This window comes from Lasioglossum baleicum, chromosome 13 (genome assembly GCF_051020765.1).
Source record: "Lasioglossum baleicum chromosome 13, iyLasBale1, whole genome shotgun sequence".
In the NCBI taxonomy this organism is placed as follows: Eukaryota; Metazoa; Arthropoda; class Insecta; order Hymenoptera; family Halictidae; genus Lasioglossum; species Lasioglossum baleicum.
In genome coordinates, this window is record NC_134941.1 from 13300351 (window position 1) to 13316261 (window position 15911).

The 15911-nt window shown below is 46.7% G+C and overlaps 1 protein-coding gene across 3 annotated transcripts in view; it reads left to right on the plus strand.

Annotated features, from left to right (window-relative positions):
- Positions 1-14852, plus strand: part of LOC143214763 (cell adhesion molecule 3-like) — a 71175-nt gene extending 56323 nt beyond the window's left edge. For all 3 annotated transcript variants that reach the window (XM_076436137.1, XM_076436136.1, XM_076436138.1), the window contains 4 exons: positions 5683-5816; positions 10243-10352; positions 10479-10552; positions 14627-14852. In XM_076436137.1, coding sequence (XP_076292252.1) covers positions 5683-5816; positions 10243-10352; positions 10479-10552; positions 14627-14712 — 404 coding nt within the window. In that variant the 3' untranslated portion in view covers positions 14713-14852. The remainder of the gene's footprint in view (positions 1-5682; positions 5817-10242; positions 10353-10478; positions 10553-14626) is intronic.
- Positions 14853-15911: the final 1059 nt, after the last annotated feature.

Here is a 15911-nt window from a genome sequence, read left to right on the forward strand (position 1 = left end):
TAAATGAATAAACGAGAAAATGGACAATGACGTGGATATTCGCGTTGATCTACAAGTCCCATTTTTCCGGCTCGATTTCGATTGAAAAAGGAGCCGCGACAAGAGTCAAAACGCAAAATATAAAGAGAGAGAGAGAAAGAGAGAAAGAGGAGACAGTTCGATCAGGTCGCGTCAAATTTTAGCGTCGCGTAAAGACGAGCCGAAACGCGCGATAAACGTTACGGCCTCGTAAGTCCTGAACCGTAACACGAACCGCGACGCGACGGTAAGGGGGTTGTGAGGCGGCTGTAGGAAATTTGCGAGCGGAGACGGCATGCGGCAAATTGACGAGCAACGGCGCGGCGCGGCGTTCGGACTTGAGGTATCGCTATTAATAATCGACAAGTTATCGATAATTTACCGGTACTCGACGATGCATCGATAATATCGTTAACCGTTTCACTGCCTCGGGTCTTCGGAAAAATTCTGCCGAAAACTACCAAGCGACCGCGCGTCGATAAATGTCACACATATTCAAAGCTTCTAAACTGATACATCAAACTTGTTAAAATGACTCGGTTGATTTCACTTTTCAAAGAAGTTCCCGGCGTAACTTTAAAGAGTACAGCGGGGGGGGGGGACTTTGTGTGTCGGACCAATTAAACGAGTATGTATACCCGACAGAAGAAGCATAATTAGCTTCATCGGCGGTACAAACCGGCTATGAATTGTAAATCAGCTTAGGCACCGTTCCAAATTCGGCTGCTCTACATTTTCCGTCGCCGATCAATGAAGTATGAGCAAACAGAGCGAGGGTATTTTAGCGATGTTACATCGAGTTACCGATAACACTCCGTATCGATGTACCGGTGTCGATGTCAGTGTTTGAAGGCTAGTTTGCAGAAGCGTCGCGACGCTGCTCGGGCCGAGCGGAAACGAAGGTTCTCCCGTGGCGTCGCGAAACGGAGAGCCGAGCATCGGCGGCGGCGTCTGTTCATCGAAAGCGACGAAATTCTCTGTCTTTCTTTTCTCGTAGTCTGGCCGCGTTCCTCGAGCTATGCACGATCGATAACCCACCAGGTACCCGCCATTACCGTTACTTTACCGAGCTCGTGGAAAATTTTGTACGTTGCAAATAACCCGAGGGCATCGCTCGCCTCCCGACCACTCTCTCGCCCCCTACTTTCCTTCTTCCCTTCTCGGCCTCCTCTCTTGTCCTTCTTTCCCTATCCTTCCTTTCATCCTTCCGCGGCCGCGTTCCCACCTTCGAACGCAACCCCCACGTCTTTTTCCTCTGCGCGGAACCAGCCACGCTCCGCAACAAGTCGCGCGCTATGATTTTCCGCCCTCGGAACCGGAAGAACGAACCACAGGCCGGTTTCACACTCGGATAATGGCTCCGAGCTCGCGGAAACGGTGTCGGTTCTGATTGGAGCTCGTTTTCTTTAATCCTGGATCGCTCTAATTCGACGTGGCTTTAAGGCCTTTGAAACGAGAGCGACTCGAGCGACGATTTATCCGCGAGCGATGCGAGTCATCTTACTTTAATGTATTATTTACCCGGGATTGGGTTAGCATTTTTAAAGAACCCTCCAACAGTGATTGCAGATTTCGTTTCGAGAAAATTTAATTTTTTTCAGCTGCAACATTTTTTATTTTATATTGGAGGTCATCTTATTTCATCCTCATCCGTTCTTCGTCTTAATCGCGGCCTGTCAAAGAGTTCAAGTCATTTTCCAGCATCTATTGATTTTCTCAAGCTAGCACACAGCGGGAAATTAATTAAGGAAAATGACATACGGATAAGGATCAATTTTGCAAATAGTGAAATGTATTTCTGTCGCCGCAATTCAAATCAGATAATTAGATTACTGAATAAAGATAGCAAGCGGATGCAATTAGAGTAAGACGGGACACGCAAAGAGTATTTAAATTAGCATGGTAATTGTTAGGATACATGAATAGATGAGTGAACTTTATTGACCCCGATAGCTGTCCGATTAAAATAATTCAACAAACCAATCGAATCGGGTGATCTATTGAGGAGATTGATGGTGTACAATTTCAAGTAATTAGCGTCGCGCGACTCTAAATAGCTGGTTAACGTTAAACTCTACTGTTGTGCCAAACCATCACGTTTGAAAGTCGAGCATGATGTTTAGCTCTCCGAATAGCAGCGATTTCGAACAATTTATGGAAATAGAGATAAATAGGGCTTCTCAAATTTTCATATTTCTCACGAAAGGTACAATCACTTGATAAAATAAACCACATTCTCTACGGTTAATTATTTAGCACTGTTCTAATATTAATCTTATCTCTGATTCACTGCTGAGGATTTATCTTAATGTTAGGTTGTAAAGAAAGATACGTAGGATTTCTGTTTCTTTGTTTTAATTGCGATTTTATACCAATAAATATTTACCTTAATTTAATGAGTTATATGTCATGTTTTACGCATATTGCTGTAGTTAATTATGCTTTTGATATTGTTTTTTTTTTTATTTATTATGCTTTTATTTCAGGATGTCAAAACGCGATTTTAGTATTACAGTTTTCTATGAGTTCAAACTAGGCCGAAGTGTCGCTCAAGCGGCTCGGAATATCAACGAAGTATGGGACGAAGGAAGTGTCAACGAATGCACAGCTTTATATTTTCAAATAATATTAAATTTAATACTATTCCCCTTTAATACTATTCCCTTCAATAATGTTAAAATCAGTTCTCAGAATAATTTAATGTTACTATTAAACAATATTAAATTTTCTATAAAATTGATCTTCATATTATTGTCTTTATTAAAACAATTTTCTATAAAATTAATTTTCATATTATTGTCTTTATTAAAACAATTTTAATAAAATATTAATAAAATTGTCTTGTATGTGAGTTATAACACTTTAAAAAAATAGGTTAAGTCCTGCATTTCTTTCTTTACAACCTACATATACTTACAATATACACATACTTTCTTTACAACCTGATACTTTCATCAATAATGATAACAACTTCAATCATGAATCTACTGTAGAAATCGCTTTGAGCAATATGTATATATAGTCTAACAATTTAGAAAATGTCTGTTCTCCGTAAGTTAAATCCGAAGCTGGGAAGCTAGAAAATTTAATTGGACTGCGATTAACATTTGAAACGGATCTAGATCTCAGCAAGAAGATGTGCAATTAAAAGCACGAATCTGTCGTTAAATTAAATCGACTGAAACCGTGCAGAAGGGTTAAAGAGCTGATGATTAGAAGATCCAAGGGTTAATAAAGGGACCGGAGCGACTATGGCTGGAGAATTGCAGTTTGCTTGGACTCCGAGAGGCAAAGAGAGAAAAACGAGAAAGAAAGGGGACACTGAAGAAGAAGAAAGGTCTCCGCGTTCCATTGTAAATCGTGCTACGTATCCACGTGCTTTCGCGCTTGCTGGTGCGAGCGAGCGAGCGACTCGGAAGGATCAATCCAATCGCAGTCGCGAATGGCTTCGTTGAATATTCTAAACGAAGCATCACGACAGCTTCGAAGGCTTCGCGAGAGAACGAGCTTTTATCGAGATCGCGACGTCGGGAACCGAAAGCTCCGGATTAAACGACAGTCCGGGAACGCGAAGAATCTCGGCATTATTTCCGCGAGGAGAAAAAGGGGTGTACGGTGTCCGGTTCCCTGCGAGCTACAGCTCCTTTCGATCTCTCCAGTTTCGGTCTCCTAGCTTCCCGGAAACAAAAAAGTTCCGTTCGAAATTTTCCTTCGCAAAAACAACTGAAAATCTCAGCCGGCCGGATTTAACGCATTTGTACGGTCAAATCCCGCAAAGTACCAACCTCGGCGAAGCTTTAACAAATTTCTCCTACTCACCTTCCGACCAAATAAAACTCTCCATACGTAGTCTGCAGATCTTTATGGCAGGTAAACATTTCCTGCACCGGTTTCAAGAAACAGGGGAGTTAAACGGAAATTGATGTTCTGTTTCCTATAATAGGATTGAAAAATGTCGAGTATAACGCGATACTATTTTTGCCATGAATAGCTTGCGGTTCTTTATGTCAGATAAAAATTTCCTGTCGAGAGGGAAACGCTGTTCGACAATGTGAATAGAGTTTGATTTCTTCGCGCAATAATTTCCGCAAATCCTGTATCATATAAAACGCGATGTTTTACAATAATACTTCTGTTTTTACCGTTTCGCATAGCGCGAAGCCAATTTCGCTATAAATATATAAAATCCGACTAGCAATAAAATCCGCGAGGCAACAATGAGCATAAATTGGTAAAAATTTTGATTCGCATGAGGGGAGCCCGTCGCAGTGTATCGATATCGTGGATAGAAACGGCCGCTGGAAATACCGTTTTCCACGGGGAATGGAGGTTCGAGAATCAAAAGTGCATCGGTATATCGATAATAATTTCGTTTGCGGTCCCGATCACGCACGCTAAAACATTCTTCGCGCCCCGTGCTTCACGATTATACTTTACCGGGCAATATACTTCGTGTTTAATGCTTACTTAACGCTCATTTAATGCCTGTTTAATGCGCCATAAAGTCTACCTTCGTCTAATTCTGTCACATTCTCCCGGGTTCGGTTTAATAACACCCGGTTGTTACCCGCATGCACCCTCTCGCGCTGCACAGACCACACCGCGACGCCGTCTCTCGCGTTTCTACTTTCGTTCCACTTATTTATACCGGTTTACTCCGGCCGCACTTTTAATCTTTAATTTGTGATTATTTCGTCTGCTATTTATTTCTCCGCATTCTTTGTTTTACGCCGACTTTTACGCTGCTTTTCGCGCCATTCTTTACGTTATGACCATACACCTCGGCCGTTTTCGTTATCGCTCCTTCCGCTGCGCTGCACGACCCTCAAATTATTCGGGGCCCGCGAATTATTTTCAAATTGTCACTGTACCTCATGAATGGTAACTAGTCCGTGCGAATTACGGTCTACATATTTTATTCGACGAACTACTGCATTTTTTACGAAAACGGGTTGGTACAATTTACAGCCGTTGAAAAGTTGAACGTGCATCACTGTGTCGCGCGATTGATGCTGACAACTTTCATTCTGTATAAAGATCAGCTAAGTATAATGTACACATACAGTCCCTCGTGTCAAATAAGTCCTCCACAATTTGAACGAAAAACATCGAAATCCTTTACCACTGTGTTAATTTGAGGGACAGATTTAGTTCGTGAGACGAGGATTTAGCACAGTGACACAATCGCTGGTCATCGCGATGTTCGTAAAAGATGCATAAATCGACAAATAGGGACATCCGTTCCACACGTCATTGAATAGAACACTATTCTGCAGATAAGAGCCTGCCAAATTAGAGCAGAGAGCATGATCGAAGAAAGCGAGCAGTAAATCGGGACGACATACTTCGTTCGGAGTGCACTACGGCGACTAGATAACAGCGAATAATCTCGCGAGGAGGAAAGCATAATCCGAATCGGCTAAGAGGGGACGTTTAATCGCGCGAGGTGTCGAGTTCGAAGCGGGACAGAGTCGCGGGAAGCGTTTCCCAGCAGACTGGCGTGTCGTTAACGAGGGAGACGCTCTCTGTCACCCTCGTACCTCGGCGCTTTCTGTTCCCGTAAATCGCGTTCCGAGAGGAGCCGTTTATTAAAAAGCCTGCTCGGATACGCGCCGAGGGAACCGAACTAAAAGCGATCGCGCGTAAACGTCTCTTGCGTTGCAGTTCTTCCGCAAGATGGCCCGACGATAACAGGCGTGGAGGAGATCTACGCTACCGGGGACGTCCTCGACCTGAATTGCACCAGCGGCAAGTCTCATCCCGCCGCGAACCTCACGTGGTTCATCAATGGGGAACAGGTGAGCCGAAAAACCAACCCGACACGCGCCTCTCTATCCGCCGTTCGCGATATCATTTCCTACGAGAACATCGTCCCGCCGGATTCTCTTCGAACCCTCTCGGCGCTGTGAGACCATTTTAATTGTGAATGTGGAGGCGATTAGTGGGTTATGGATTGTGATAAAAAAATGTATTCTTTAGCAAGCCCTTTCCTCGATTCGCAAAACTTTTGTCAACTTGTGAGGAGTTTCCGAATTAGAGCGAGGGTCTCCAAGCATTAATGAGTTCAAGAATGATAAAAAATTAATAAAATACATTTAGAACTTCCCGAAGTCGTTCAAGAAGGGAATTAATTCCAATTCCTTTAAACGTGTTTTGCACGTCTGCATAAACATCCGCAGTCCGTTGGCAATGCTCTGGTGAGCAGATAAAAATCTTGTAACACTCCTTTACACATTTTGCCCCGGCGAGCTTCGGAAGATCAGAAACGCTGTAAACGCATAAACTTCGCAGTCGGGTAATGAGTGTTAAGAAGTTAGATTGAAAATACGGAGGAGCTGAAATTTTCACACCGTTCAGATCTCCTCGGCGCCCACGTTGAGGGACTGCAATCTACGTCGTTGTTAATTCTTTAAAACGCACTTGTAAACGTAGTTTACTGAATCTTCTCATCGCACTGAATTAAGCAGGCACATTGAATTAATAGCGGACCGGTTGGACGGTGCTTGTTAAATTCAGGGTCCGCATGGATCCAGGCGTAAATATGCCAGGCTGTAGCTACAATTTCGTTTATCTTGTCGCACCGTCTTTGCGAGTGCACGGAGAAACGAAATAGCAACCCGCTAACAGTTAGTTAAGACCAGTCATCAGCGAGTCGGGCCGCAGATAAAAGAAACTTCCGCTCCCAATTAGAAGAACATAGCGCCGAAAGGGTTAAGCGATCGTCGCAGGTTTCGCCGGCCGTGGGAGTGGCGTGGGTGGGAATTGCTCTGACTAGACGGCGAAGAGAGAGAGAGTAAGTGGGAACCGGTAAATGGCAGGATGGAAAGGATCGTTAACCGAAGCAAGGGAAGAGACGTCGTCGTCGTCGTCGACGGCTGCGACGACAGAGTGGGCGACAGCGGCAACGGCGACGCGATGCTTGATGAGCCAAAGCGCCAATTAACGAACGGCACCGAAACCCGCGGCGCGGGTGGAGCGCGTAGACGCGTCCGCCTCTGCCATCGTCGCGAGACGCGCCTGTTCGAGTTTGCATTATTCGAAGAAAGAACGAACGTCGTGGATAGAGACAAGAGTGGCGGAAAGGGTAGGGAAGCGCGCCGTTCGAGCAACGAAACTCGTACAATTCGGTTAATTGTTAATTACCCGACGTCGCGAGGGGAGGGCGACAGGAATCCAATTTTCTGCCGAAGAAGCTCGGCCGCGAGGAGCTTCGTCGAATCGACTCGACACGACTCGACACGACACACCGCGGCGCGGCGTTTCGATTCTTCCGCTCTCTACGACTTAGCCGGGTATTTTAAATATAATCCGCAAAGTGGAGGCAGTTGATGCGTCGGGAACTCGCAGACACCGGGACGGACGCGCGAGCGTGCACAGTCTTAAAGACTACGCCGATGAACGGCGAAGCTCCTTTAGGGCTTCGCAGCGAATCGAGCCCGCCGGCTCGCAAAAGTTTCCTCTTATCCGTTCCGCGTCCTCCTCCGCCACCCCCACCTCCACCAGCGCTGCTTTTCCCCACCCCCCTATAGCCACGCGTTACGCTCGCTTCCTTCGGTGGAAAACTTGCCAACCTTCTCGACGATGTCCATTAGGAGTTGAGCGAGTTTAGCGCGGCACTTAACGCGAGCAATATTGTTTCGAAAACGTTCCTCGTCACGAGTCTACGAAAGATTCGCCTGCGCTGGGTCGCGACGGCCGCCGACGCGCGCGATCCCTTTTTAACCTTACTCTCGCACTCTCTTTCTCGACTGTCTGCGCGCCTCCAGAGACCAACGACAATGACAGAGATCCGCGCCGTTCTAGACACCTCCCAGTGCCCGCTAATCTTCGACTCTCTTTCAATTAGTCTGCGAGTTTCACGCGAGCTGCCGAAGCCCTTCGACTTCGCCACTGCCACACTCGACTGCCTCTCTTCCGCTTCCACCGAATCGATTGTTGCAGCTTTACGTGCAGTATACATACGCTGACCGTACGTTCTTCGTTTCAGCTCACTTCAAACAGTTCCTGATTTGTCCATTACTTTCTCCGAAGAAGTATGCACGATTCGTAATACACAAAATTATGCGGAGACAGCGTAAAGCTATGCACGCACGCCGACAATCAACGAACTCTCACGCGGCTATACACTCCGCGATTTGTTTGAAATATGATAGAGCCTGCTACGAGTTTCTTTTCCGTAAACGGATTGTACTGGAGTCATCTGGATCGAGCATCGAGCGGCTTTAAGCGGCTTTAACAGGCTTTAAGCGGCAAGCTGCTCGAGTTGAGAATGTTTCGAGATACGTGTTACCGATGTTCGATGTGCTCGGTTGGGTCATATTAGAGTTTTCGATCGTGTGAGGTTAGATGAATAATTAATGTAGAGGAAGATCGAACTGCGTTAAGCGGCTCTAAGCGGCTTCGAGTGGTGAGCACCTGGAGCCAAGAAGGCTCGAAGAATTGCCGCACTGTTGATTAATCTGCTGAGACTATACAGACTTAAATCGTTTGGAAAAAATCATTAGACCGCGGATTTGACGCGTTTACAAAAGAAATGGCTAGCTGCGGTTTGACACAGTGTAACAATCGAATGAATTGAACAGCATGGATATATATTACTTTCTATCTATAAAAATGATCAAAGAATCGAAAACGTTCTTAAGCGGCTTCTATTCATTATAGACTGACATCAAACGGCGTTAAGCAGCTTCGATCGGCTTTGGGCATCGAGCGGATTTGAGCATAGAGCAGCTCTGTCCAAAGATTGAAGTGCGTCACCATCTACATACACGTTTAAGTAGTCCATTCTTATTAGACTCTTCATACGAACTTAGACGAACGGATTTAGTTCTCCGACTATTAAATTAAATCGTTACTTTGCCGATCGGGAAGATCAATGAATCCCGAAGTGCCGGTACTAGAAAATGCGATTAAAAATATTATTAACCCGGTGCCGGTTTATACGTGGATTCCCACACATTTGAATCGGGAAGAGATCCATTTCGAAGAGCTTCGTACGGCCGTAAGTGTACTCCGCGTAAGAGGAAGCCGATTCGACCGCAGTATCAGTCAATTTTCATCCCGTAATCTCTTTAGAAACGACTCCATCGCGGTTCTTCCCTATCCGCGGGGATGTAGCATAATAAACCTGAATGGTGTAGCAGCAGCAGCAGTAGCAGTAGCTGATCCAGATGCCACGGTTGGCTCGCGTGGCAGGCTCTCGTATCGTAAAAGACACTCGAGGCAGAGCTGGATGGAAGCAGAGCTATCGGCACGAGGCAGGTTCAGCGTGCTCGCATAGCTTAATACCCAATCGAAACGGGAAGCGGAACAAGCGATTGGGATCGTTCGTTCTGCGGGAGCGGCACTCTCGGCTCCGTCGTCGAGCGTATCCGCATCATGCTGCTCCCGATCGTTCAGGTGCAATCGTGCTCTCTCTCTCGCGGTATCGTCGTCGTCACATCTCGTCGCGAACGCGTCGCCGAAGAGAGAAATCGCGCGGCAATTCGAGACGCACAACGGAAACGACGCCGGGCAATCTTCATACACGACCACGATAATCCGAAACTCGTTTCAGTCCGCTCCGGGCAAGAAAGTCGCCGGCAAGTTTCATCGGCTGAGCCGACCGTTTAACCTTTTATCCGCGGTTCTGCCCGAGGCGGCGATCGTCTTCCGCGATCTAACGATCCAGCCGATCCACGCTAGATCGACGAGTTAACTGTCCGAAGCTGTATTAACGTTACTCGGAGATTTCAACTCGGAGACTTGAATGTTCTCTAATCTGATGAACATCAGAAATACGTAGAGCTCGCGACTACGAATACCGTGGTCGCGGGTTCTCGAATCCAGCCGGCACCTCTGGAAATATCTCCAATGCGGTCTTCTCAATGGAGAAAGATTCCATGTGTAGAAACGTATAAGAGAATTAGATGTTAGATACGTTGGTGTTGATGCCGATCGATCGTCGACGACCAGCTGAGTCGATTTGGCGATCGTCTGCTCATCTCGCTGGTCGTCGTTATGAGCCGACGATCGATTTGTTATTAACGACCGACGTTCGTTTGAATTTGTATTTGGAATCAGTTTCGAATAAACTACGAAACGATAAAGATCCGTTAAAATAAAGCTCCTATACATGTGATATCTAAAACTGTCCGAGGTGGTTCGGAACAATAAACAAATAAATGAGAAAAAGAAACAGTTGAAGAGCCACGGTGTTCCGTCGCTGGTCCTCGTTCGTTTCAGGTATCGCCGGACTCGGAAACGATGTACGAGCAGCACGGCCTGTTCGCGGTGGTCTCCAGTCTACGGCTCCGGTTGCAGTCGGCCCACATCTCCGCCAAAATAAACGTCAGGTAATACCATCCCTCACGATAATACGCACCAACCAACTAACCCATCAACGATCACCATCTGAAAACCGCGTTACCATCCAGCCTCATTCAACGACTAATGCGTCTCTCTATCCGTTTCTCCCGAAGATGCGAGGCGACCGTGGAATTGGATACGAGGTCGGACATACCGTTCGCCGAGACGCGCACCACGGAGGTATTCGGTAAGCCTTGGCGCGATTGCGCGCCATCCGTTTTCCATCTCTACCCCAGTTTTTTTTATTCCCTTTTCTTTTCTCTCTCTCTCTCTCTCTCTCTCGCTCTCTTTCTCTCTGTCTTTCTCCCCTCTTTTTTTTATTCCTTTCGCTCCACACGGCCTTCTACTCGTCCAGGAGAGTTGCTAGGCGAGCTAGGCGGGTAAAACGCGGCAAAACGACGGAGGCGTTAATTAACGCGAGCTTGACGGCACGAGAAACGATTACCTCGTTATTCTCGGAGCGAAAGAGCCGCGGAACGAGCGGGAGAACGCGACGACTCACTTTCGCAGGAAATTAAGCATCGCCCCCGCGAGCTCCGACGAATTAAGGATGCTTTACGATCGCCGTTCGCTGTTCGCCGTTCGTCGTTGTCCGTGGAGAACCAGGGGAAACCTATACACCTCCACCGCCGAAGGCCGTCTCCTTTCCGCATTTCAAGTCTCCGCCGCGCGCGGACTCTTTTCCGCAGACCCGAGACCCCACCGTACCCCGGCCACCGCGATCCATCGAAATTAAAACAATAATTTACTTCTCGGTTACATTTCCCGACCACTTCGTTCCCTTTCTCTAGCAACCCGCTCCATTCGTTTCCTCGAGACGACCCCTCTTCGTCTGCCTCCCTGCGAATCGACGACGAGGTTAGACCTTATTCTTTTTCTCGGCCGGAGATTTTTCAAAAGGGCTCCGGGATGTGCACGATTTTTATTTTTATGGAATCTTTTCTGGTTTTCCTATTTTTTGGTTTCTGCAGCGGGGAAGTTTTAAAAGTGCTTCTACATAATTGGAGAAGGTTGCAAGTAGCGTGCGGTTTTCTAAAATTGAAATTTTCATCGTGGATTCACTCCGGAGGCTTCGGAAGCAACGAATATTGTTCCAGAAATATCAGAACGGCTTTTCCGTTCTTTTTCTGGAAGAGAGATTTTTTAAAACTGCTCCTGCATCATGGGAGAATATTTTTCGAAAATATTTCTGCCCTCCCGGGAAGGGGCTAGAGACTTTATATGATTTTTATAAATTAGAATGGTCAGGGTAGTCCCATCTCAAAAGCTTAGAAAAATACAGAGAGTAATTCCGGAAACATCACGATGCTCTTCCAGAACACCTTGACTTTTTGTCTTTTTAGTGTGCCGGAAAATTTACAGAAACATTCCGAACCCCAAGAGGGAAGTTCCAGGAACAGTGTAGAATTTCCACCAACAGCAACTCCCATGATGAACGCACTACAAAAGCTTAGGGAATATCAAAAACTCTTACGAACGAGTTATGATGCCTGTGTAGAAAATGAAGTAGTATTTTTCTTTCTCCTTATCATAAATAACTGAAGAACTCCCGCATTATGAGAAGAACGAAGAACGCTGTAGAACTACCTTCAAAATCCCAATAAAGCTTAATGTATGTTCACACAAAAAAAGAAGACGTGAAAAAGTTGCTAGACGTTGCCCCAATGTGGACGTACCTTTAAATGTACAAACTCCCCCACAAATGCAACAAGATATTATCCCCCGAGCCAAGACAATCTTCTCCCTTCTATTTCTCTCTCCGAATGTAAATGTTTTAAAAACACGTCGAGGAACCTATGGGGAGGAATCGGAGATGGGTGGTCCAGAATTTCTACCCATTAAAATTTCAGCGGTTCCACCAAGCTTAGGGGGCACCGCAAACCCTAACGAATACATTACGAACGCTCTCCTCCGCAGTCAGGGCTGTCTTTTTGTTTTATTTCGACGAGAGAAAATCTTCCGCAAACAGAGCCACCCCCATTTTCAGGGGTCGTGTGGGATATTTGCCGAGTGAAATCCGCGCGTACCCGCCTGCGGAAGCTCGCGGCCCGCCCGGAAACTCTTCCAAACGCTCGGGAGTGTACTTTTGCGAAACCTTGGGGCTGTTTCCACGCGTACACGCGATCGAACCACGTTTATTTAGTTAGGTATGCCGCGGCACGTCGTACGAATCTCGCGAGCACCGGCTAGTGGAAACGGTCCACCGGATTCGCGCGTAACGACGCCATTGTTTGGCTACGGCTGGGCCAAACCGACCAGAGAGAGAGAGAGTGAGAAAGGGTTGGTGTGCACGCAACTCTGTGTGCGGCAACCGGTCGAGAGAAAATCGGCGCTCGAATCGACGCGATCGATCTCGACCCACGAGAAAGTCGCGTTTCTTCCGAGGGAACCTACTCCCGGCTTTTCGCTCGATCGAAAGCGACCACCCCGAATCGCGCCACGATTCAGAAACTAGGGGATGGAAGGGGTGGAAAGACTGTGTCGAACGTCTGGACGAAATTACTCTTAACGATCCTCGATTTTCTCGTTAGCCGGAATCGTTCCTGCGAGCGACCTACCTCACCGTGCTCCCTATCCTGAAATTTAGAGACGTCTTGTTGGAACTTCGAAACCCGAACGTATCAAAGTGAAATCTGGATTGAAACATTTTCTCGAAATATTCCGCTCCAGCGGTGGCTATACCGTGGCTGATAAAAATGAAAACCTCCCGTTCAGTTTTCACGCTTTTCCTCCGAAGAACAATGCAGTTCTTCATCGAGTCTCAATCTAGATGGAGCTTGAATAGCGATTTTAATTGATGGTGCTTATACCTCAATGTTCAAAGATAAAACTCAGAAGGAACATTATATTTTTGTTCCGATCAATTGCAATCTTTTCCCAAATTTCTTTACCACGAAAAGACCGAGTTAGACTGCAAGAGATTCAATATTACGTCTAGCTTTCACGTTTCGGAATGATAATGTGATCGACTGCAGCTCGAGGGTCATCGTAGAGATTATTCGTTTGTGCATGTACGAGAGAAAATTGATTTTTCTAAATGTCAGCTCTCCCGATCGGGACGCCGTTCTAGTTTCGGGTCCTCCGGCTTTTCGATCGTCCCGAAAGACCCTCCAACGAATCCTCTATACGTAGAAACTTTCCATCGGGCACCCCCTCGTGTCCCCATCTCGGCTTATCGACGTTCGCAACCTCTTTCGTCGTCGACTCTGTCGCGCGGGAGAGCGTCGCGACGCCGACATCGCTTTCACGGCCGACTAGCGGTACGAATCGAGGATGAACGTCGCTCCCCGTCGACCGAAGAGCAAAGTTATCGGCGCGACGAGCCGCGAACTTTCCTCCTCGATGTGTACCCTGGAAAAGCTTCAAATTGTCGCGAGAACGACGATCTCATTCCACCCTCGCTCGGACCGTACGCGAGCTTGCTCCGAAACCTCCTCGTCTACAGGTCAGTCGGACCTTTGATCGTGATGCACGATCATTTTCATGTGTGCGCAACGTTCTGTATCGTCAAATCACGGATTCGTTTATGTTCTTAACACTTTGTTTACCGGAAACCTGTTCCTAGTGGCTTATAAAACCGCAAATGAAAAATTTGCGAAGATTTTCTAAGAATGCTATTCGTGATATACAGAGTGTGTCCGTTAAGTTGTGTCACCATTTTAGAGGCATTTCCGGTAATGTATTATAATTAAGAAATGTTTTAGACAAAAGTTTGTCAGTACTTGGTGAGCTACATGTTCGCATATTGTTAAATCTGGAAAAATGCTTTTTACGCAAAAAAGTAAAGGTCACCTTGAACGCGAACATGTAGCTCGCCAAGTACTGAGAAACTTTTGTCTAAAACATTTTTTAATTGCGCTACTGGAAATGCCTAAAAAATGGCGACAACATAACGTACACACCCTGTATTTCAAAATTATTAAGTATTGTATACTTATCTTTTAAAACTCAATAAACTTCCTCAAACAGTGGGTCCAATGACACCTCCGTACAAGATTAACATTAGAATAGGGCCGTATCGAAAGTAAGCTTAAGAATTTCCCACTGCAATCAGAAAAATCGCCTGAATAGAAAATTATTTCTCCGCGTCCGCTACAACAGAGGAGGATCGACTGAGTTTACACTCGAGTAACAATCCAGTCGGAAGGGAGTCGTCGCCGATCCCGAAAGCTCGGTTTACAAAAGCCTGGTTTCGCCCGGTGGCCGAGTGGAGCGATAAGTCCAGGGCCGTACGTGTTAAGTATACTGTTGATTGTTGCAGTGGAGGGTCACGCGAGTATTGCAACCTCGTGCATGTGCCTGACGGTGGCGAGTGCACTGCTGCTACGGCTGTTGCCGCCGGTTTAGAGACTCGAACGGCGGGACAGCGGATCGGATCGTCGATTCGAGACCGTCGTGTCTCGCGGCCTACCTCGCCCACAACAACGGAACCGGAGCACCTCTTCGATCGGGTCCACGAGGTTCTACCATTGAGATAAAGAGAAAGAGAGAGAGGAAGAAAGAGGACCCTCGCGATGAACGTCGAACGTCGCAGGAACCAGAGGAGAAACCCCTTCGACGAGCCTACAGACGACACCAGGGCCCACAGGACCCAGACACACGAATCCGTTTCAAGCGACACGAAGATACGCGAGATTCGATTGATTTGCCGAAGCATTCTGGGCCTGGTCGAGACACGGACCGCTCGACTGAGGCCCAGAATTATGCGACTAGGTTCACGCACTGCGGGCTCGCCTCGATAGTTGTCGCTGGTCGACATGACCATCTGTCTTTTGTTGTTTGAGGATTTGTTGAGAGGTTCGGGGCAGTTTTTAGAAGGTGGTAGTAAAGATTTGTTTGGATTTAAAAGAAGGGAGCAACATTTAAATTCAACAACGGAGTTTTGTAAAACGAAAATGGGAGGCTAAGTGGTTTAGCAGGCGGTGGGGACGAGAGCGACAATTACCGAGGCAGCACCGTAGTCGCGACAACAGTCCCGAGCGAAGCGTCTCGATGTTCCGCCGCATATCCCGTCGTGTTTCTCGCAATGACGCGCACCCGCGTAGCACACGCAACGTTACGTGTACCCGTTTACGGCTTCGAAGCTTCCACTGTCCCGTAATCGTACTTCCGAAAAAGAAACGACGCGCTGCACTTTCTCGCGCCGCCACTCTCGTAGCTCGTAGTCGCCACCACCGAAAGACCGTTTAACGACCGACGGACTGACGGACGAACCGACGTCACCGATCAAATCAGCGTTTGGGGTTGGAGCCGTTTTCGCTGGGACTTTCGTGAATTAATCCCGAGAAAACAGTTGCATCTATCGAGCGAAAATTTTGCAGGTATATTTATACATGTCTGCAGCGATAGCGTGAACTTTCATCGGTCGATCTATTTATAATTGTTGGAAAAATTTTCACATTGCAGATATAGTGGACTAAATAAAATAAACGAGATCTCGTTTTGTTCGTGTCAGTAGCAGAGGAAATCTGTCGGTACAAACTCCTTGTGTATGTGTATGTGTAAATGTATCAATTTTTTGTCGATTATTCAACATATGTCCAATG